Genomic DNA, 24,838 nt, shown 5'->3' with positions numbered 1-24,838 from the left:
GCTCCTTGACTAGGATAAGGTATGCTCTGATAAACTCTTAACTTGAAAACCTACCCAACACTATATCTTAGCAATGCAAATGCTCCAAAAATGATCCGTTCTTTATTTTTATAATCTTGGAATTCACCTTCATAGATTGGGACTTATGGCTCACTAGTGCTGTTCTGTATCATAAAAGAGTATTGTACAATATTTGTACAAATACAGTATATGTATAGTATATTCCAAGCTTGGAAAAATTCAAAATATGATTTCTATTGAATGTGTATTGCTTACTCACCATGATAAGTCAAAAGTCATATCATCATGAGACAAAAATCATTTCTGGAGAATACACAAATTATCTAATAAACTTATAACAAAATGATCCTGTGTATGTTATCTGAATGAATATGGAAATCGTTGACAAGGACGTTGGACAGAGGGCAAGAAACAGGATGCCAGGTAACAGCTCACTTCTTAAAACCAAGATGACTAAAGTACTAATAGATGTCTGTTTTAATTAGTAACAGAGGTGTGGGTATTTGCATGGATTCAAATTACAATCTCTCTTTCTTCACAGGTCATTTCTCATTATCAGTGTAAAGAACAGCGTGATGCCCACAGATTTGAGAAAATCAGCAACATTATTAAACAGTTCAAGCTGAGCTGTAGGTAAGAGACTTTAAATGTTAGCTGTTAATTTCTGGGTAATATTTATCGTTTCTGAAATTTAAAGAAACTAGTTGAGTGTACATTTATGTTTACAATAGTTTGCTTACAGAGTTCTAAGAGAACCTACAACTAACTGAAGAGCAGTCCATTGTCTTTTTAATATAAGCATAATAGTCTTATATTTTAAACATAAAAAGTTCAAAAAGGGCAAGTATATTATGTTCTTCATGGGAATTTCAGAGAGTAAGTTACTAAATTCAGGAATTTGAAAAAAATAAGCCAAATCCATGTATTATGTGACCCAAACTTGTACAGAACCGTATAAAAATACTTTTCAGTGGTGATGGCACACACTTTTAATCCCAGTTCTCAGGAGTAGGAGGTAAATGGACCTCTGTGAGCTTGAGGCCATTCTGGTCTATGGAATGAGTTCCAGATGGCTAGGGCTACACAGTGAAACCCTATCTTGAAAAACAACACAAAACAAAAACCTCAAGTATCCTTTTGAGATATTTGATACCATTTAATAAATTAAAGTAGAGAATATCCAGAAAGGTGTAGAAAAGGAGGGGGGAATTTGTGACCTTGTGAAGGAGAAAAGCCTGGGCTTTTAAAAAGAAGGAAACACTGTTGCTAAGAAGGAAATAGGGTAAGACTATCAGCAGCATAAAGTAGAACAGCTGAAAAGTGTTTGCATGGGAGAAGTGAGAGGTATTGAAAAGAAATAAGTTGAGTTGAGATGGAAATAATTATCTTCAGTAGAAACAGTGAACAAGTAGACCAGAATATAGCACACTGCCTCCACTGGGATAAGGGCACTAATAATACCAGGGAGAAGCTGTCCAATCCTGAGCATGGGTGTCACAGGAACAGTTATCTGGAGATAGACAAGCAGTGGAGACACAACTAGGCACTGGATACACCATGAGCATTGATACTACCAGGGATAGCAGGGTAGAAATGCAACAAGAGAATATGGAGCAAGAGTCCCAGAGTGACTAACATGAAGTAACATAGTAACAACATAGTAACACAAAGGAATTATGCTGGACCTAGCATGCTGTTATAGATGGACACAAGTATATTCTTGGGAAATATGTATGGATCATTAGCAAATACATAGCAGGGATCTGGTTTCAAAGACGGATCCTATGACAGAAGTAAATACAAGTATAGATCCTCATGGAAACTGTGGTCAGGAATAATCCAGTATCAGTCAGTAGCTGCCAGATGGATTGTTTACGATGGGAAAACTCCTAAGAAAGCAAGTACAATACAGAAACACCTTGCAACAGGGAAGACATACCCATAGAATGCGTTTAAATTTCAGGCACTAACAGCTGTCTCTTTACCTACAGAAACAGCTAAAGGAGCCAACCAAAGTGGAGAGGAATTATATTTATCCCAAAAGAAGAAATACTAACATTATAATAATTATTGTCTCATTTTAGTTATTTTTATTTTGTATTTAGTTAATTACGTTATATTTCGTTAATTTACATGCTTGTATTTTAATTATTTAATAGTTTTGTTTTCATTTGTATCTTGCAAGAATAAGCTTTTATGACAGTCTTTACTTTTTCTGTACCTGTTCTCTATTATTTCTCATACCTGTAGCCCTATACTTTCCCTTTATTATACTTTATTTTTTCTTTTCCCTTTTTCATACCTTTTCCTCCTTTTACTTTTTAGTTATTAAATACCTTAGCTATAAGCAACTAAGGTACACTTCACCACAGTACCTTAGTCCCTCTGTCTTGAAACTTAAGGACAGAAATGAAGTATAAACCAAGTAAAGGCAGCTCACCATGATGACTCACATAAAATAAACCAAACCAGTAAGAAAAGAAATGGGAAAATTATAAACTTCACCCAACAGATACAAAAACAACAAAGCATCACTAGAGAGAGAAGGAACCACTGTGACACTGTGTTCATGTGTACAGATGCACACAGCTCCTCCGTACTGGAAACCAAAGATAGTGAAATACCGGAAATTTAGAAAAGGACTTCAGAGTACTGCTTTTAAAAAATAGCAGTACTCAAATAGAGGATTCAAGAATCAAGAAAACTTAAGGAAATCAATTTAGGGCCTAGATACAAAAGTTGTCAAAATGGATAGAAAGGTCAGCAGTGTGGAGGAGAAATTAAAAAAAATGTAGAAAATATTTACTAAGGAAATTGAGATTCTGAAAAAGAACTAAATTAAACTTCAGAAAAGATTCTATCAAAAAATACGGTGGGAATGATTACTAACATACAAAACCAAGCAGAAAAATAGAATACAAAAATTTGAGGATAAAATGCATTCAGGTAGACAGACAGACAGACAGACAGATGCATAAAATTAACATGACCAGCTAGTCTGTGGTAGCACACATCTTTTTAATCCCAGTACTTGGGAGTTTGAGGCCAGCCTGGTCTATTGAACAAGTTCCAGTACTGCTAGGACTACAGAGAAACCTTGTCTCAAAATACCAAATGAAAAAAATTTAGCATGACTAAACCGTGTAAAAATTATGAGGATATGTTCAAGAGCCCAAAGCTAAGAATCTGGGAGAATAGCTAAGATAACGTGTTAGGGCATCTAGCTAAAGAGATGGCTCAGTGGTTAAGAACACTTGTTGCTTTTGTTAAAGGATCTGAGTTCAGTTCCCAATATATTCAATGAAATTATAGCAGAAAATTTCCAAAATCTAGGGTAATTGACAACCAGACACAAGAGGCATTTATAACTCCAAGTATCCTTGACTTGAAGAGCCATTACATGACAAATCACCCAAAATACAAAGCAAAGAAACAACATCAAAAGCTGCAAACATCAGAATAACATAAAATCGCATATAACTGAGCTTAAAAGATGGAAAAAAATCACATATGTTTCAAGCCCAAACCAAACAGCTGACAACTAAAATTGCTATGTCCAGGAAACCTACCTTTTTAAATTAATAAAATAAGAACATTTCACAATAAGCAAAAACTGTGGTAGTTCATGACTACCATATGAACACTTTTAAAAATATGAGAAAGTACTACAGTACAGTAGAAAGTCCGCATCATAAAATTACAGAAAAGACGAAATTTTATGAGGAAAATATGCAGAAAGGATAGCTGGGAACGAACCCATAACATTTAACACAATAAAATAGCCCTGTAGGAAATAGTAAACCTTAAATGCAAGTGTCCTCAGTTCCTCATTTAACTGCTTCATACAATAAACTCACTTCACTGGCAAAGAAATCTATACACATGTAGCTAAAGAATGGAAGTCAACTCCTCAAGCAAGTGGAAGCAGAAAATAAACTACCACAGCTATTCTAATACTTGATAAAGTATGCTTCAAATGGAAATTAGAGAGAAATTGGGAAGCTACATAATAATATAAGGAGCAACTTATTAAGAATTTATAAGTTATAAATGTATATGTACCAATTGTTAACAGCATTTAATTTGCTAAAACAAAAACACAACAGCATGAAAATACAGATGGGTCCTGATACTTTTGATTTTAATATGCTTCTTTAGGTAGGTCATCCGAAGTGAAAACTAACAAATGTCAGAGCTCTGCCATACCACAGATTAAATAGATTTTATAGATGTCTGCAGGATAGTCCATCTTACATCCATGGAACACACATTTGTTTCTGCAGTCCATGAAACATTCTCTGAATTTAATCACATAAGTTACCAAATAAGCCTTAACCAAAGAGATCAAATAATTATTTTTATTTTGTCAGATTATAATGGGACTAAAACTAGAAAGGCAAATAACAGAAACACAAAGGAATTGTAGAAAGTAACATGCTTTCTACATGAGTGATAGACTAAAATCAAAGAGGAAGTTTAAAAATTCCTAGAATGAAGTGAAAAGGATTGTGTAATTTACCATAATCTGTGGTATACAGCTAAAGCAGTTCTAAGAGAAAAGTTTATAAGTCATGAGTGCTTACATTAAAAATCAGAGACATCTCAAATAACAGTGGTGTACCTCGAGGTCTTAGAAAAAGGAGAACAAGCTGGGCTTTTGTGGCACACACCTTTAATCCCAGCACTCCTGAGGCAGAGGCACGCACTCTCTGAGTTCAAGGACAGCCTGGTCTACAAGAGCTAGTTCCAGGACAGGCACCAAAGCTACAGAGAGGGAGGGACGGAGGGGGGGGGGGGAATAACCAAACCTTAAATTTAAATAAATTAAGTGTATTGAAGTAGGAGTCAAGAAATAATACAAACCAGGGCAGAAGTTAGGAAAATGGAGACTAAAGGATAAATATATAGAATCAGGCAACAAGATGCCTCCTTATAAGGCTAAACATGAGTGATAAACCTATAGCTAAACTAAACAGAAGAGAAATAAGTAATAGAATCAGAGATGTAAATGGGGATGTTGCAGCAGATTCTAGTTAAATCCAGGAAATTATTAGGGAACACATTGAATACTTATATTAAAAAATCTCCCAAAAAAACCTGGAAGACACAGATAGATTCCTAAATATTTATAACCTACCTAAATTCAGTACAAAAGGTGTAAATACCTCAGACCCATATCATGTAGCTAGACTGAAGTACTAATTAAACATCTCTCTCCACAAAGAGACCTAGAACCAAGTGGATTCACTACTGAGTTTTACCAAACATTTAAGAAACATGTAAATCCAATACCTAATAATAACCTGTCCCATGAGACAGAAAGGGAAGGAATACTACCAAATTCCAAATTAATTCTATGAAGGAGTTATGTTGTTACCATAACCAGATAAGGGCACACCAGAAATAAGCCAGGTCAATTTTCCTGATGAACATAGATGCAAAAACTGTCAACAGAGTCCTTGAAAACTAAATTATGGAACAAAGATTATATACCATGACCAACGTGCTTTCGTCCCACAGATTCAAAGTTGGTTCAATGTATGTTACTCGATAAGTGTAATATAATATATAAATGAACATACGGATAGAACACATATTACTAGATGCAGGAAAGGCTTTTGACAAGGTTTAGCAATTTCTCATGATAAAGGCCTGATAAAACTAGGAATAAAAATAATGTATCTCCCCAGATGGTGGCAGCACACGCCTTTAATCCCACCACTGGAGAGGTAGAGACAGGCCAATCTCTATGAGTTTCTACAGACAGTATTGTTACACAGAGTGAGTTTCTGGACAGACAGGATTGTTACACAGAGAAACCCTGTCTTCAAAAAAATTAACTCTACATAATAAGGGCTATGTGTGTCAAACCTGTAGCTAATCAACATATTCAAAAAATTAACAGGATACAAAATCAGCATTAAAATAGTAGTCATTATATAAACTGAGCAGGTATTTTTATATTTAGGAATACACACACAAGAAAAGGAGATGTGTAGATAAATAGAATAGATGATACAGAAATAAACACTACTGCTACAGGCCCCTAATTTTGGCAAAAATATCAGAAGTAAACACTAGGGACAACTTAATTGCTTCTGGGGAAAACCATCTGGATATTCACATGTAGAAGGATGAGACTAGGCCCATATCTCCTGCCCTGCAGAATAAAAATGATCAAAGTTGTTATTGACCTGAAACTCTAAAACAACTAGGTAAAAATAAATGCAAAATACTTCAAGATATAGCAAGGAATTTTCTCAAAGCAACTTCAGGTGCTCAAGAAATAATCCCAAGATTTGTCCAGTGGGATTACATGAAATTGAAAAGCTTCTATATCGCAAAGGTAACAATCAGCACATTGAAAAAACTTTACAAAATCTGTCAGATTAGATTATGAATATCTAGAATCTATTAAGAACTCTAAATCTAAAAAAGTCTTCCAATCAGTAAATAGCAGGTAAATTATATAGCTATCAGAAGAAATGTATATGGCCAATAATTGTTTAAATAACAATTATTACCTTAGTCATGAGGGTAAATGCTAGTTAAAAACATCTTCATTATCACATCTTAGTGCAATCAGTCTGGTTTTCATCAAGAAACACAGACAACACATTTAGAAGCACATCAGAAGGAGGAGCAAGTCCTTGTACACTTTACAAGGTATAAACTTATGCAGGCACTATGGAACCAGCATGTAAATTTACCAAAAAACTAAAAGTAAAACTTCTGTATGACTCAGCTAAAATACTTGGCATATACTCAAAGGACTCTATATGTACAGAGATATTGAACATTCATGTTATTGGTGATCTATTAACAGTATCTTCAAAATAGATCCAGCTTTAGGTACCTATGAACAGATTCACAGCTAAAGAAAATTTTGTGCATATACAGTATGGAATATTATCCATCATAAGGAAAGGAAATTTGTGACATTTGCAGGAAAATAAATGGAACAGGTAATATGTTTAAGTGAAATAGGCTACTCAAAAAATACCATGTTTTCTCTCATATGAGGAATCTACCTTTAAATTTGTGTCTTTGTATACAGGTCATAAAAATAAGAAATGGGACCGTGAGAGAGTAGGAAGATATCTTAAGTTGTATTAGAGAGAAGAGAGGGAAATATGATGCACATGACTTGAAAATAGATAGGTGCACAATTTGGGGATAAGGAAACTAGTGGTGATGGGAGAGGGTTTTGGGAGAATGGGGGTGTAAATAAGAACAAAGAGAGAGAGAGAAAATGACATAATGAAACCCATTATTTTGTCTGCTAATTATGAGAAGTATTAGAGAGTCATTGGGAATACTTTGTAATACATGTCAAGTTTTAAGCTCATTTTCACTTTTTAGTCTTTATCAATCCATATCCTGTTTCTCAGTCTAGTCACTCTTTAAACATGTTGATTCATCAGTACAGTTTCCTTGGAAATTTCAAAATGATGAATTGTACTATAAAACTTTCTGGTATAATAAAGGGCAACTTATTTTAGTCTTTTCTTTAACCACCATTTTCCTTTCTCCCATAGCAAGCTGGCTGCCTCTTTCCAGAGTATGGAAGTGAGGAACTCTAACTTTGCTGCTTTCATTGACATATTCACATCCAACACTTACGTCATGGTCGTGATGTCTGATCCATCCATTCGTAAGTTTAAACTTGCCTGACATAGTTTAAACCTCTCATAATTTTTAAAGAAAGGCTGAAGAGATAGTACTTTATTAAATATTTAATAATTATTTTATAATGATGGTGGTTGTATAAGAGCATTTAAGTTACTTAATCTCACTGTTCATTTAAAAATGGTAAGTGTGGGGGGCTGGAGAGATGGCTCAGTGGTTAAGAGCATTGCCTGCTCTTCCAAAGGTCCTGAGTTCAATTCCCAGCAACCACATGGCTCACGACCAACTGTAATGGGGTCTGGCGCCCTCTTCTGGCCTTCAGGCACATACACAGACAAAAAATATTATATACATAATAAATAAATATTAAAAAAAAATGGTAAGTGTGGTAAATCTTACATATATAATGTATAATATACATATATTAAAGCTACAGTTAAAGAAATTAGTAGTGGTAGTAGTTGTGCTAAATAATTTTATTTAATAAGCTTACATTTTAGAACTGAAAAAGAATTTTTCTCATGTATTATGTATGTTTTTCTTAATGAGGATTTAAGAAAGCAGGCTTTTTAAGATTTTTATTGCTGTAACAAAGATACTTTGACTATGGCATCTCTTACAAAGAAAACATTCAATTGAGGTGGTGGCTTACAGTTTCAGAGGTTAAGTCCATTATCATGATGGGGAGCATAGCAACGCGCAGGCACACATGGAGCTGGCTAAACTTGACCAGAAGACAGCAGGAAGTTGACTAGGTAGTTTCCTGAGCATAGGAAACCTCAAAGCCTGCCTCCACAGTGACACATTTCCTCCAAAAAGGCCACACCTCCCAGGACTGCCACACCTTGTGAGCTTATGGGAGCCAGTTACATTCAGACTATCACAGCAGATTAGTAATTGCAGAGTTTAAAAAAAAATAAGAACCCAGATCCCAGAACTTTTAAAATACTAGCAACATAACCTCTAAGTTATTAAAGGTGAACTACATGTTCCACAGCTATATATTTCTGTTATGAGCATTACGGGGTAGTATTTTTTATTTCCATGTTGTGGAAGCCATGTTTGCTACAACCATTAGACTAAAGGTTCTCAGTGTTTCCAGAATATTCCCACATGTTTACATAATCTGTCTTCTAGTTTTATCTATTTTATGTTAATATTTAAAGGTAGCATCAGATATTTCTTGAGGTCTATTCTGTTAGTCTCAAATCAAAAGATTGTGAAATTTTATGTTTAGGATATGTGAAAATCTGCTTTAGAAATATCAAATCTTCATAACTTGAAGCTTCCTTCTCCTGTATGTTTCTCTGGCATACATTGAAGGATTTGTATCTTTTAATTTATTTGCTTTTACTAGAGAGACATTCCTTTGACTGCTCTTCTTACTCTGTTGGGTGTCTCCCCACCCCCCACCCTCAGCTTCTGCAGCTACTCTGATCAACATCCGCAATGCCAGGAAACACTTTGAAAAGCTGGAAAGAGTGGATGGACCAAAACAGTGTCTTCTCATGCACTAAGCATTGCTGAATATTGTTTCCCACACTAAAATTGAAACACTGTTTCTTAATTTTATTGTTGTATTCATAAATGTAGACTCTAAATATTGTGATGCTTAACACATCTGTATTTCTTCTCTACTCCCCAGTCTTACCATTTAACTTTGAATGCTATTTATTCAAATAGCCAGTGAGGAGTTAGAAGATGGGGTGTCCATGAAGTTGGTGTAACATTTACGTAGGTGATATATGTAAGTGTTCTGATAACATGATTCTAATGGTGTTTGTGTTCTGATAACCTGCTTTAAATAGTGTATGCCAAAGTCCTTCCCAGCATCCTCTTGTATTCATTATCAAATATATACATGTAAGTTTGAAGTATTACTGTTTTCTCAGCATGCATTAAAAATATTCCGTAACTCAGCCAGGCATGGTAGCTCATGCCTATAATCCCAGCATTTGGGAAGTAGAGACAAGAGGATTGCTGCAAGTTTGAGGCCAGTTTGTCTGCATAGGGAGGACTAGACCAGCCAGGGATATATATCAAGATTTTGTCTCAAGAAATCATATATATATATGTGTGTGTGTATGTGTGTATGCATATACACACATATATAAATATATGTATTCCTTAACTTGGATTATAAATAAATGTTTGCTGTTAGGGATTTCAGTGTCTGTGTTTCTTTTTCTTATATCTTGAATTTTGCTCTAAGAGATGAAAGTTTCATTATTCTAGAGAAGAGAATTTGCTTATTAGAAAAAAGTTTAAAATAAAATTAATTGAAGAATGTAGCCAGAATTTTAGCACCAAGTACTAGAAAAGACTTTAAATGTCTGATATCTGTGGTATATGAAGCTACTGCACAGAATAATTATGTGAAATCAATATTTAAAAAATAGCTTATCTATACCTTATGGATTGACAGCAGTTGGAAAATCTGTGTTAGTAATCCAGGCCTGATCTTGATTGAAAATTTCCAATGCTGGTATAACTGGTAAAAGCCCTGACTGCCAGGACAATTTTGCAGTATTTAAGTTTTCCCTTAACTGCAATTGTGAAGGATTATAGTCTCCGTTTCCCTAGAGCCCTTTTAAAGGGGGGTATGTATAACTGTTTTTAGGTCTCCAAAAACAGTATATTGCAAAACACAGCTTATAGTTTCCTATTTAAATTCCTGACTTCTCTTTGAAGCAGGAATGCTTACTAACAAAATTGCAAGCCTTATTATTTTAGTCAGAAATTTAGTCCACAATTTATTATGGTTCAAATAATACCTTCAGAGCCTGAGACACAGGGGTCAAAAAAACAAACCCCTTGAACTCATGGGCTCTTTATTTAAATAAGGGAAATGGACAGTAACCAATTATGTATGTTATATTGGGAGACAAATGTACTATGAAGAAAAATTATAACAGTGTTGGAGGAAGGCATTGAGGTAGGCAGTATAGTTACCCACTTCTAATTCCTTGAATTTGTCCATATGTTACCTAGCAAGGAGAAATTAAGGTTACATACATAATTAAAGCTACTGTTCAGCTGCCCTTCAATGAAGTAAGATTTTCTTGCATCATCCATGTAGCACCACATATAAGGACACTTTAAATTTGGATGAGGAAGACAGGACAATCAGTATCAAAAGAGACTGTGAGAAAGACTATAAATCACTGTTAAAAATGGAAGCAGTTGGCCACTAGGAATTTGACCATGCACCAGTGATATACGCACAACACAAAATAGATTTGTTTTTTCTAAGAGGTGGGGGTGGGGGACAGACATGGGAAGACAGGGAGGTGAGCATCGTTGGGGTGTATAATGTGAGATTCCCGAATAATCAATAAAAAAAAATTAAAAGGTAGAAGCAGGTAGCCACAAGCCTATTGTGGAGCCACTAGGAACTGACAGAGGGATGAACTGGCTTCTAGAACCCCAACTGCCTTAAGAAGAAAATAGCCATATTGACACCTGGAGTTTAACCCTATGAAACAAATCGTTCTTTTGACCTCTAGAACTATAATAAATTTCTATTATTTCAAGCTACCAAATTCCTGATAATCCGTTAAAGCAATAAATGAAAATATATTGGGCCTTCTCAAGGGAAAAAGAGGTGGGGTGGCATGGGGTATGTGTGTGCATGCTGGCGCATGTGCGCACGAGTAAGTAAATATAGGGATTGGCTCATGTGATTATGGAAATCTGAGAAATCCCAGGGATCTGTAGTTGGCAAATGAGACACATAGAATAGCCAACCAATCATGTCTCAGTCTGAGTTCACATGTATCAAGGATCTTGGTCTGGACTCTTTTTATCTCCCAGACCCTTATGATCTCCATCAAACAAATTCAGGCGAAACACAAAATGTAATGTCAAAGACAGACAAAGTTAGTTTAGAGTATACAGTCATGGAGCAAGGGCAAACAATGGCCAGGGAGACCAGAGCCATGATATGTAATTTAGGCAGATAAAATACTATATTTTAAGTGTTTCTCTAGACTAAGTGGCTATTCCTGAGGGACTTTGTCCTGTCCAAGTGACTGATAGGCTTGTTTGGGTTATATATTAGTTACTTTTCCATTGCTGTGATAAAATACCATGACCAAGGTAACTTGTAGAAGGAAGCATTTTATTTTCTTGACTTTATGACTATCATGGTAGGACAGCACGGACAGTAAGCAACATGCATGTTGAATGGAGCAGCACCTGAGAGCCTCAAAGCACCTCCTCCTAATCTTTCCCAGCAAATCCATCAACTGGGGACTAAGTATTCAAGCATGAGCCTATAAGGGCCATTCTCATTCAAACCACCACAGCTTATGTCTTACTAGATGGGGAATGATACATCCTTCTTTATCAGTACTCACATAAGGTTTAGGGGTCCTGGCACCAGGTTTAAAAAGTTATCTGTTTAACTTTTTATGCAGTTAAGGATATGACTCAAATCCAATTTTTCTGACAACTATTAAAATCCTGATAATTTTTCTGGATTTTTTATTTTCCAAGTTGTTGACTATGAAGAAAGGGTTCAACGTAAATATCCTTTGAGCCTCTAATACCTAACCTGCTGTCTAATACAAAAGCTAGGGAAACAACAAGATTGATGGTATAAGATCTAGTCTAAATACTGGCCCAAGAAAGCCAGTGTTGTGTAAAACAGGAAGAAAAAGGATGGCTATCCCCACTTAGGTCGGTCAGGCCAGTCTCTTGCTGCCAGAAGGATCATCCCGTATTTTCTGTTCATTTTCATCAGATGAGGCTCGCCCACATTAGAGAGCCAATCTGCTTTATTCAGTCTACCAATTCAACTGTTATTTTAATACTAAAACAGGGTCATGGACATGATATATTTGTACACCTTATGTCCATTCAAGTTGATAGAAACTAATAACAGGGATTCATTTCGTTAGGGAAAACAGAATTAGCCTCCTTGATGAAATGATATTTGAACAAAGACATTTCTTAGGGAAGCATTATCCAGACAGAGGGAATAATTAAGTATAAGGTCTATGGTTTGGGAGGACTCTTGAAATACTAGAGGAGCAGCAGCAAGGTTAACATAACTAAATGGGGGGGGCGAGAGAAGTTAGATGAGGTGGTATGATGAGTTTATTTTAAAATTGGGGGCAAGCAAGATTGCCTAGCAGGTAACGGCGCTTCCCAAACAAGCCTGGCAACCTGAGTTCAGTCCCCAGAACCCAGGTAAAGGGAGAGGGAGTGAACTGGCTCCACAAAGTTGTTTTCTGATCTCCATGTGTAACCATCACATGCGTGTGCACAAGCACATATGATAAAACTTTAAAATAGAAAGTAAAAGTAGGTGAGAGAGGAGAGTATCAGGGTTTCCTTCCTTCCTTCCTTTCTTTTGTTTTTGCTTTTCAAGACAGAGTTTCTTTGTGTAACAGCCCTGGCTGTCCTAGAATTAGCTCTGTAGACCAGGCCGGCCTTGAGCCCACAGACATCAACCTGCCTCTGCCTCCTGGAGTCCTGGGAGTAAAGGCGTGCACCACCACTGCATGCTAGGTGACTGAAGAGTTTGATGTTTATTCCTATTAATGTTGGAAAGCCACTAGAAAGGTTTTAGGACTGATATCATACTTTCAAAAAAATGACTGCCACTAGAAAACAGACTGGAGATAGAAGGAATGAAGTGTAGGCATTTGTAGCAACAAATAATTTGCAATTTGGGCCCAGAATAATGAAAATTCGAAGGATTCTAGCTAGTTTCTTAGAGCCAAAAGGAGTTCTTAATGAGGTGTGCCCAAAAAGAATCAGGTAAAAGCCGAGGTTTTTCGCTTGAGCGATGAGATTAATAGAGGTGTCTGAGACTAAGTACCTGCAGGAGAACCCAGCTTGAAAAAGGAGTTGGGAACTGCATTGTGCTATGTCAGGCATGAACAACGACATAGCTGCATATTCCAGTATACCAGTCTTCACTCAGGTGACATGAAGCCTAAACATTCACATTTAGTCTTGAACCAAGTAAACAGTGAGTAGAGATAAAAGGAATTAGGAAGATATTTAAAATAGTAGCTACTGAAAAATGGAAATAACTTCTCATGGGCATTGTGATAGATGGTTAAAGGGTCTTAGTGTGACTCTTTGACGGAAAGTAAGCAGGCCAAGAGAGCAAGCTTTCATCTTCCATGTCCTTGGCATAGGCTGCCAGAAGAAGACATATCCCAGATTAAAGGTGGATCTTCCTACCTACCTCAGAAGATCTGAATTAAAAGTGGGTCTTGCCATTTCAAATGATTTAATTAAGAAAAATTTCCCACTGGGCAATGGTGTCACATACCTTTAATCCATGCACTCGGGAGACCAAGGCAGGTAGATCTCTATGAGCTTGAGGCCAGCCTGGTCTATATACAGAGTGAGTTCCAGGTCAGCCAGGCCTACACAAATAAACCCTGTCACAAAAAAAAAAATGAAAGAAAGAAATCCTTCATAGGTTTATCTAGCCACTTGGGCTTTAGTTAATTCCAAATGGAGTCAAGTTAACAACCAAAACATAAGTCATCAAAATCCACCCCTTGTCAACTTGATACACAATCATCTCCTTATGACATGCTTTATTTCCAAATGAAAACATTAACTAGGTCATAATTGTGCCTAGCATGATAAAACTATCTCATATACAGTTGTTAATACATTATATATCTAACCAGATCATAATTATGCCTATCATGATAAAACTATCTCATGTATAACTGTTAATGCATTATATATTTAGCCAGGTCATAATTATGCCTAGCATTATATCCCTGATACAACCACAAATGAATTATACAGTTTAGGATAGGTGACAATGTCCCTTAAGGGACATTCTTTTTAAATATGTTAACCACTGATATTCTCTTAATTGGTGTCCACAGAAGAGGTCATCCTATCCACTTTGTTATTGAACTCCTCTGCTGAAGTCACGTTTGATGAGCATGTACATGGGACACAGGTATCTTCACATCCTTCTCCCATTTGCAAAGATCTGTCCACATATTTCTTCCCCAGAGGTCTTTCTCGCCCACTTTCCAATCATGTTCTTTCCAAGTCCCTGACCATCCAGGCAATCCATTGGCTACAGCCCATGAATCAATGAACAGTCACACATCTGGCCATTTCTCCTTCCAAACAAAATGTATGATCATGTGTGCTGTTTTAAGTTTAAGTCGACTATGAAGATTTCCCTTCACTGGTGTCTTTCAGGGTTGCCCCAGAAAGGCGTTGTAATACTTCAGCCCTCCCCTTCTGGGTGGTACCTGCATAATGTACATAGCCATCAGTAAACCAGGCCTTTGTCTTCTCTCCCTCAGTCAACTGATGTTAAAGAACATTCCATGAGGCTATAAGGTGCATACTTGGCAGCAAGCAGCATTATAGCAGGAGGAGAAACCATAGGCATTTGGGCAGTGTCTTCATGTGATTTGTTTGTGCCTTCAGGATCTGCTCAGGCCCATTCACATACAAACCACTTCCATTTGATAATAGACTGCTGCTGTGCACATCCTACTTCGTGACTTGGTGGGTCAGATAACACCCAGCTCATGTTGAGCAGCTCAGGTCTCATGGTAACTTGGTGACCCATTGTCAAAATTTTCAGTTTCCACTGAGAAAAAAATAGCAGGTCAAGAGCTGTGTCTCAAAGGGAGAAGAGTTGTCTGCAGAGATGGCAGAGCATTGCTCCCAAATCCCAAAGGTCTCTCCTGTGATTCACCTGTAAGGGCCTGCCAGACGCTCCAAACAGCTTCCCAATATACCACTAACAGCTCATGTTCCTTCGGATTTGCCAGATCATATGCCGCAAGTGCTAGAGCAGCCTGCGCGGCAGCCTGGACCTGTTGAAGAGCCTTCTGTTCCAGGCTACACACAATGATAGCAGCTTTGCAAGTCATTTGGTATATGGGCCAGAATAACAAACACCCTAGTGAGGAATGTGCTTTCTCCAGAATTCAAATAGGCCCAGTAAGTGTTGTGCTTCTTTCTTGGTGGTGGGAGGGGCCACCCTTTTCACCTTAGAAGGAATATCTCTCCATGCCCCATACTGCTGCACTCCAAAGAATTTCACTGAGATAGAAGGCCCTTGAATTTTGGTTGGATTATTTCCCATCCTCTGATGCATGTATTTGTTACCAACAATTCCAAAGCAGTTGCTACCTCCTGCTCATTTGGTCTAATTGGCACAATGTCGACAATATGGTGAGCCAAGGTGATGCTTTGTGGAAAAGAAAGACAATCAATAGCCCTTTGAACTAAGTTGTGACACAGCTGGAGAGTTGATATATCTTTGAGGTAAAACTTTGCAGTTTTATACTGCTGGCCTTGCCAACGGAAAGCAGATTGCCTCTGGTGGTCCTTATGAACACATACCAGAAAAGAGCATTTTTGCTTGATGAATAGCTGCATACCATGTACCAGGACATGTGTTAATCTGCTCAGGTAAGGACACCACATCTGGTACGGCAGCTGCAGTTTTCAACAATCAACTGTCATTCTCCATGATCCATCTGTCTTCTGCACTGGCCGGATAGGAGAGTTAAAGGAAGATGTGGTGGAAACCATCCCCCTGCATCTTTCAAGTACTTGATGGTGGCACTGATCTCTGCAGTTCCTCTGGGGATGCCATATTAATTTTAATTCACTATTTTCCCTGGCAGAGGCAACTCTAAAGGCTTCCCTTTAGCCTTTCCAACTCTAATAGCCCTCACTCCACAGTCAAGGAACCAGTGCCAACTTCTAAATATATCTATCCCAATTACACATTATAAGACTGAGGAAGCAACCACAGCATGAGTTCTGGAAACCTTTCGACCCACTATAAGATTGACTTCAGCCAAATCTTCATTAATCAATCACCTGACCTCCACAATCCCTTATGTTAAGTGGACTGCCACAGTGTTTTTTGGGGTCTCCTGGAATTTGTCAATTCAGAATCAGTATCCAACAGATCCTGGAAAGTCTGATTGTTTCTTCCCCCATTGTACAGTTATCTTTGTAAAAGGCCATAGGTTATTTCGGAAAGGACTGGAGAAAGGGTAACAGTTAAACAGAATTTATCAAGCTCCTACGTCCGGAGAACCTAGTCGTCCCTTCATTCAAAGGATTCTGGGTCTGCAAACTGGCTCAAGTCTGGAAATTGGGTTACAGTCTGAGATTCCCTTTTGCCACAATCCAATGGAACCTTTCTCATTTGTTTGAGAGTTTTCCCCACTTATACAGATCAAACAAAAATGCAGCATGCTTATCTATTTCATACCTGGAAACACCATGATTAGCCAGTACCAAAGGTACATATGGGTCATGCCTTCATAAAACCCACATTGCCTGTGTCAGGCTATTATGGACATTGCGTTGTCTATGCTGTTCATTACAATAACTATGATCACCTTGTCTCTGGAAATTTGATACTGCCACTTGGCCCCTGATACTTTAGGGTCCAACTAAACTCATTGCATTTGATTCATTCAGCTGAGCAGCAGCACATCCAGCCCTAAGGTCTGGAACAAGGAAAATGGCAACAGCAAAGGTCTTCAGATGTTCTGGTACCCCCTCACTGTTTTGTGTCATACAGGATTCATGAAGGCCATATCTTCTGGGCCTTCTTCCCATTGTGAAGATTGAGCTTTACAAAGCGTACCAACACTACGATTGCAATTTCCCTGAGTCTTAAAATCCTTTCATCAACATTAAACCAAGGGATATCAGGCATCTCCAACTCCTTTTCAGTAGGTCATCTTTTGACAATAGCTTCAGCCAACCAATCAAATGCTGGCATCTTTTATTTTGACTATTTAAGTTTTCATATTAGACCCGGAATCTCCACTCAGTAGCCCCTTATCAATAAACTCAGCCTGATCTAGTTTTATGTTCCTTCCACTATTATCCCACACCCTTTGAATCCATTCCCACATGTATTCCCCAGACTTCTGCTTGAATGAAATAGCAAACTCATTAAGCTCTTTAGTAGCTTAGTGCATCTTTTCCTGCACTACACTTTCTACCTCCCCTCTAGGCTCCTGCTTTGCCTTGAGTCTGGTTATAGGTCTAGAGGTAACTGTTTCTGGGCCCTGAGGGACAACAGTATTGTCTTGCCTGCCATCACCTTCAGTGACAGTCACTGCTGGTTTAGCAGACAACTCGGGATTGATTTCCTCAATCAAAGCAGAAAGGGCAGTATTTCAGGGGGTGGACTGAGGGTACATCTTCTGCTGAAGATGGAGGGACTACTTCCTTGGGTGAGATAAACCCTTGAGAATCTAAGGATTCAGAGTTCTCAACTTCAGTGGGGTCCTCCCATGTCCTCACCACAAGTTATAGAATCCCATTTTTAACCAGTACCCTTACTTTAATTGCTGACACCCTCCAAGGTTAAGATTTGAATTTTTGCTGTAATTCAGCAGTATTATACTGAGGGCCTTGATTTGATTTTCCACAACTTTCGCTCTGGCTGCTGGAGAAAACATTCTCTTCCAGGGCACATTTTGAAACCATAAGAATGTTTATGAGCATTTGGAACCAGTTGATTTTATCACTGAATTCACTGTTGTCCTTCACAATATTTTGAGATGGGAGAAATCAGTTAATTTTATCATGGAGCTCATTCTTTTGTCAGTTTATCCAGGGATGATAAGAGCAACCAACCAGTGTCATCATTTTCCACAAATTGTCTAAAGTTTTATATAAAGTCACCAAGTCAGTTGCCTGTCACAGTTAGTAAATTAGGGTAATCAAATGTATTTGTAAGTTTGTAAAATAGTTCACACATATCTCTACTCTATGAGCTTCTAGGAGAGGTTTCAGTAAAGCCTATTCTTGATAACTTAAAAAATTCATCTGGTAGCTGAAGGGATGGCTCAGCAGTTAAGAGCACTAGTTGTGGGGCTGGAGAGATGGCTCAGAGGTTAAAAGCATTGCCTGCTCTTCCAAAGGTCCTGAGTTCTATTCCCAGTCAACTACATGGTGGCTCACAACCATCTATAATGGGGTCTGGTGCCCTCTTCTGGCCTGCAGCCATAAACACAGACAGAATGTTATATACATAATAAATAAATTTTTTTTTTTAAAAAAAGAGCACTAGTTGCTCTTCCAGAGGTCTTGAGTTCAATTCCCAGCAATCACATGGCAGCTCACAAGCTGTTGTCCCATGGGATCTACTGCCCCCTTCTGGTGTACAAATGAACATACAGACAAAACACCCATATACATAAAGTACATAAATTTTTAAAAATTATGTACTTGGTTTTTCAAGGCAGGGTTTCTTTGTGTAACCCGGGCTGTCCTAGAACTAACTCTGTAGAACAGGCTGCCTTTGAACTCAGATCAACTGCCTCTGCCTCCCAAATTCTGGGATTAAAGGTGTGCACCACCATCATCCCACTAATAAATCTTTTTTTTAAAAAAAATAATATTTACACTTCTGTTGCTCTAGAGCAGTGGCTCCCAACCTGTGGGTCATAACCCCTTTGGGTTGCATACTAGATATCCTGCATATCAGAAATTTACATTATAACTCATAACAGTAGGAAAATTGCAGATATGAAGCCGCAGTGAATCATTTTATGGTTGAGGGATCACCACAACATGAGATGTTTAAAGTGGTAACAGCATTTGGAAGGTTGAGAACTACTGCGATAGAGGAACAGAACTGATAGAATGAAGCTCTATCTAATATATATGTGTATGTATGTATTTATTAGAGTGGCTTACAGGCTGTGGTCCAGCTGGCTAAAGAAGGGTGGCTATGAACAGAAACTCTAATAATCCAGTAGCTGTTCAGTCCATAAAGCTGAATGTCTCACTCTTTTCTCAGTATATGCTGGAATCTCAAATAGGCTCCAATACCAGTGAAGGAATAGACTTACCAGCAAAGCGAGAAAAGCAGTCATGCCCTTATATAGTCTTCCATCAGAATGTGTGACCCAGAGTACATGTGGATCTTCCCACTTCAAATGATTTAATATTGAAATTTATAGTTTATATATCCAATGCTTCCATCAGGCCCCTCAGTTGTAGCCAGCAATCTCCATGCATTCACATAGCCCCCACCTTACTATTTTTTTTATTTAATATGGTTTTTTTTATATTTAAAAATTTCCATCTCCCCTCCACCCATACCCCCTCCTTCCCTCTCCAGGCCAAGGAGCCATGGGGGGGGAGTTGGGAGGACCCACCTTACTATTTAAGACAGGATGTGTCACTGGCTGGCCAGCAAGTCACCTAGGATTTGCTTCCATCTTCCCATCCCAGCTCAGAATTATAGACACTCACTACACTTGACTTTCACATGAATAGTGAGGATCTGAACTCAAGCCTTCATCTTACATAGCACTGCTTAACCCAGTGAGCCATCCCCGAGGTTTCATGTGCTTTGATACTCTTTTGTTTTGTTTTGTTTTTCAAGACAGGGTTTCTCTGTAGATCAGGTTGGACTTGAACTCAGAGAACTGCTTACCTCTGCCTCCCAAGTGCTAGGATTAAAGGCATGCATTACCACCGCCTGGCTGATATTCTTTTTTAAAAATACCACCTTATAGTTCAGTATCACCATTTAAACTGTAGCCGTCATGTCCATACTTCATGGAGCAGAATGTTTTAGAATTTCAGTAAGTTCCTCTCCCTCTCCCTCCCCCCCCCCTTTCTCTCTCTCACACACACACTCACACACACATACTCACACCATTCCGACCTCATTGGCCAGAATCTAGTCATGAAATTAAGAAGTGTCAAATTTTCATTAGGTAAATGGAATCCCCAAATTCAATAACATGTGTTTCTCTAAAGAAACTGGAGAATGGATGTTGTAATAATAATAAAGTCAATTTTGCTACAAGCTTCTATATCTGGAATGAACTGGCCAACTGCAGTATGCATAGACCACCATTAAAGAAAGTCTTAGCAATCTTAAATCTGTAAAAGGAAAAATGTTTCTTTGGGTGCCTCACTGTTTCTGCCTTTAATAATAAGTAGGGGGAAAGAAGGCAGGATATTGTGTTTATTTTTCAGCTGGGACGGTAGTTTCTCTTGAATAATTCAAATGTACATCTGGGCGAAATAACTAGTTGCTAATTTAGGATTTCTCATCATGAGTTGGTTGAAACAATCACTGAAAAAGATGAACAGGTAATTTGAGGAGGTATAAAGCATATAGTTTATTGTTAGTTATTTTCTTTAAATTATAGAACTGAGAAGAAAATGTATATTTTAGGGCACAGTAGGCTAGATATGTTCATTTATCTTGCCATGGAGTAGATTTAGCTTTAGGATATTGGAGGACAGCTTGTGTATAGAAGATATTGCTGCTTGTTCCTGCCATCTCTGTGGAGGGCCATATCAGTGAAATAGAAGGTGCCATAGCAGCATGGTAGCTCTTCTTGCCAGGAGCACATATCGACACGTGGCTTCAACTTAAATGGCTTGCTTCAAAGGACCGCCAAATGGAAAGTAATCCTACACAAGCCCATATATGTCCAGAGAATCATTACTTTCAGAGACTTTGCAAGATAGGCTTTGGTAATTGACTGGTTGTCCCTGGCCAACCACTGCTTGAGTGCCCTATTCATGGTATTTACTAGGGTTTCTTCCCTGTGTGTTTTTGAGTTGCTGTTGGACAGATACCAGAAAAGGGGGCTTTTTGTGACTAGTGCTTTGATGTTACAGGATGGGCTCAGCGTCACTGCATTGTGTTTTTAGGAAGAGTTGAGACCCCTGCTTTTATTAGTAACTTTAATGTTGCTATGACCAGTACTATGACCGACAGTAACTTGAAGAGGAAAGGGTTTGTTTCAGCTTACAGTCCCATGGAGCAGTTAGGAAGCAGAAAGAAGCTGGAAGCTGATGCAGAGGTCACAGTGGACTGCTCCTTATGAGCTAGCTGTGTCTGCTTTCTCATAATACCCAGTACCAGCCAAGGGGTGGTCCTGCCCCATTGAACTGGGCCCTCCCACATCAATCATCAGTCAAGGGAGTTCACCACAGGCCAGTCTGGTAAGGCATTTTCTAAGTTAAATTTCCCTTTTCCCAGATGATTCTAGTTTGTGTCAAGATGATATAAAACCGCCAGCACACCTTACTTTTATGTTACACTAATCTGAAAACCATCTCCAAAGGGTTTGAGCTACAGATGAGACAACAAACTAATAGAGAAGACACCAGATGGACACCATACAAATAACTGTCACAAGGCATTTGGTAAAGGATTTTTGTAAGCAGACAGTTTTTTTTCACAGTACTTTTAGTTTTATTTAACAATCCCCATGAGTCACGGAGTTCCTGGATATCCTGGATGCCCTCTAGTTTTCATGACCAGCAGCAGTGTGCCAATGTATGGCACATTAATTGAAATCCATGAGTAGACAGTGATAAACTAGGATTCGCTGTTTTGTATAATTTATGAGCTTTACAAATATATAACGACAGTATCATGCAGAATGGTTTCCTCTAGGCAACCCCTCCATCTGGTCATTCCGTCTTCCATACCTCCTGCTCAGTTCTCTAGCATCAACTGTTTCTTTTGAAAAATGGCATGTAATTAACGTCATACTGTAGAATAGCATTTCCTTTTGTGGACCTACACTGAGAGGGGTCACCTGCATAGTCATCAGTGTAAGAAAAGCTCCATTTCTCCCTGGAGCACCTACTTAAATCTTTCTTATCTCTGGGGTAAAAGATTTACTTAGATTCTACTTTCTCCCCTAAGGACCATCTTAACTCTTCTTTTTATAGACAAACTTTGTTAAGCTCCCATTCACTTCTTGGCCTGTTCCAGTCTGCTGTCTCTCCTCATCATTCTACTAGAACAGCTCTTATTAACGTCTCCAGTACAGAACATGTTACAAAGCCAATGGACACATTCTCTACTCATCTTACTTGACTACGAAGACAATACTTGGCACTGTTTCCTTACTCCTACTCTGTTTCCTTACTCCCATTTTTAGATCACTCTTCCTTGATCTCTCCATCTCTGCCTCTTGGGCTAGTGTCTAGTTTCTTCTCAAGTTGATAAAAGCTACAGCCACTTGACATGAGGAAACCTCAATTGAGAATTAAGGTTGGCCTATGGACAAACCTGTGGTGCATTTTCTTGATGAATGATTCATGTGGGAAGAACCACCCCTGGGCTGGTGGTCCTGCAGCTATAAGAAACCAGGCTGAGCAAGCCACAGGGAACAAGCCAGTAAGCAGCTCTCCTCCATGGACTCTGCATCAGCTCCTGCCTCTAGGTTTCTGTCTTGAGTTTCTGCCCTGACTTCCTTCAATGCTGGGCTGTGATGTCAAAGTGAAAAGGAAGTAAACCCTTTCCTCATCAAGTTGTTTGTGGTCATGGTGTTTAATCACAGCAACAGAAACCTAACCAAGATGTTTTTTTTAAAAAAAAAAAAAGCTTATTTAGGGGGCTGGAGAGATGGCTCAGCTGTTAAGAGCATTGCCTGCTTTTTCAAAGGTCCTGAGTTCAATTCCCGGCAACCACATGGTGGCTCACAACCATCTGTAATGAGGTCTGGTACCCTCTTTTGGCCTGCAGGAATGCACGCAGACAGAATATTGTATACATAATAAATAAATAAATAAATATTTTTTAAATGCTTATTTATTTTCCTTTCACTGTATATTCTGCATATAGAAACTCAAAGGCTTTAAAATCCATTGTATATGAAGCCTTCCAACTTGCTTTCATGATCTGCCTGTGTCATCAGTGTAAGTACTCATATAGTATCTCTAAGTATCTCTACTGGAATTATATACAAACCCTCCAAATTCACCAAATTTAAAATCAAGCACATGATCACCCCCAAAGATCTTTTTAATATATAATTTATTTAGCATTGTGTGCATTTATATGAAGGTGTCAGACACCCTGGAACCAGATTTGTAAACTCCCAGGTTGGTGCTGGGAATTGAACCCAGGTTCTCTGGAAGAGCAGTCAGTACTCTTAACTGCTCAGCCATCTTTCCAGCCCCCACCCCCAAAGATCTGAATGGCAAAGGGTCATACAGGTTTTACATAAGATCATATGTTATGAAAAAGAATCTGGGAAGAAAGTTGATTGAATGCTCTACAATTCTGTGGTGTTGAGTGGGATAGGGAATACAAGCTGGAATGAGGTGTGGATATTTTACTATTGCTTTGTATTGACTGTCCTGCCACTATGATAAGATGGGCATGTGAAAGGCATTTAGTATCTTCCTATATATAATTCATTTTCACAGTCTATTTAGAGGCCGTATTTTACTCCTTTGAGTTAAATAGAGAAATTTAGCCACTATATAGGTTACTTTACTCCTGCAATGTTCACGCCTAACATTTCTGACATCAAATACGCAGATTTTCTTAACTGAAAGAAAGTAAAGAGATAATAGAGTTTCTTACTCTTCTCATTGCTATGACCAAATTCCTGGCAAGATGTAACTTAAGGGAGGAAAGATTTATTTTGATTCCCAGTTCAGGGTACCATGAAGGCCAGGAGGACAACAGCATCAGTTTCCTGTCTTTGACAACAGAAGGCTGCCTGCTCACATCCTGGGAAATCAGGAAAGATGCCAGAGATCAGTTGGCTTCTCCTCTTCCCCTTTTTATTTTGGTCAGGACTCCAGGCCATGGTTGGTGCCACACAAGTTCAGAAACAGTCTTTCCCTCCTTTCTGAATCTTCTCTGGAAAAACCCTCAGACACTGGAAGGTATGCTTTATTGACAGATACCCCAGGTGTTTCTTAATTGTTAGTTGAAATGAACCATGATAATTTCTGAGACTGGAAACTAATAGTGTTGGCTGTCAACTTGATTGGCTCTGTAATCAGCTAAACAACATGACTCCTCATTGTTCCAGAGTGGGTGTCACTTTCCAGTAGTGTCCCAGAGAAAAGTAGTGCTGCTGTTGCTTGTCTGCCTTTGCTCCTTGCTGGTCAGTGCATCTACTGTGTTGCTGTTGCCGCTGCTGCCACCTTCACTGACATCAGAACCCATCTTCTTCAGCCTTCTAACATAAACTGAAGACTAACACTCTCCAAGAATCCTCCAGGCTTCAGGACCAGATTGGGACTGCGGAGGCACCTGACCTTGTGGACTGAGCAACTACTGGATTCTCAGTCTCTCCAGCATCCAGACGCCATATTGGACTAACTGGCCCATATCATGTAAGCCAATCCCTTTTCACAATATATACTCATTCTTTGATTCTGCTTCTCTAGAGAATCCTTACTAATATAA

At 38.4% G+C, this 24,838-nt stretch overlaps 1 protein-coding gene and 1 pseudogene across 4 annotated transcripts in view; one reads left to right on the top strand and one right to left on the bottom strand.

Moving 5' to 3' along the window:
• Positions 1 to 13,963, top strand: part of Rragb (Ras related GTP binding B) — a 38,392-nt gene extending 24,429 nt beyond the window's left edge. For 3 of the 4 annotated variants that reach the window (XM_038317249.1, XM_038317252.1, XM_038317251.1), the window contains 3 exons: positions 563 to 654; positions 7,560 to 7,675; positions 9,070 to 13,963. In XM_038317249.1, coding sequence (XP_038173177.1) covers positions 563 to 654; positions 7,560 to 7,675; positions 9,070 to 9,167 — 306 coding nt within the window. In that variant the 3' untranslated portion in view covers positions 9,168 to 13,963. The remainder of the gene's footprint in view (positions 1 to 562; positions 655 to 7,559; positions 7,676 to 9,069) is intronic. The other variant, XM_038317250.1, reaches the window with a different exon arrangement.
• Positions 13,964 to 14,499: 536 nt separating this feature from the next.
• On the bottom strand, positions 14,500 to 24,595 carry LOC121677016 (annotated as a pseudogene).
• Positions 24,596 to 24,838: the final 243 nt, after the last annotated feature.

Source organism: Arvicola amphibius, chromosome X, assembly GCF_903992535.2.
Source record: "Arvicola amphibius chromosome X, mArvAmp1.2, whole genome shotgun sequence".
Taxonomy (NCBI): domain Eukaryota; kingdom Metazoa; phylum Chordata; class Mammalia; order Rodentia; family Cricetidae; genus Arvicola; species Arvicola amphibius.
The sequence above is the reverse complement of the archived record's forward strand: the minus strand, read 5'-3'. Positions and strand labels throughout refer to the sequence as shown.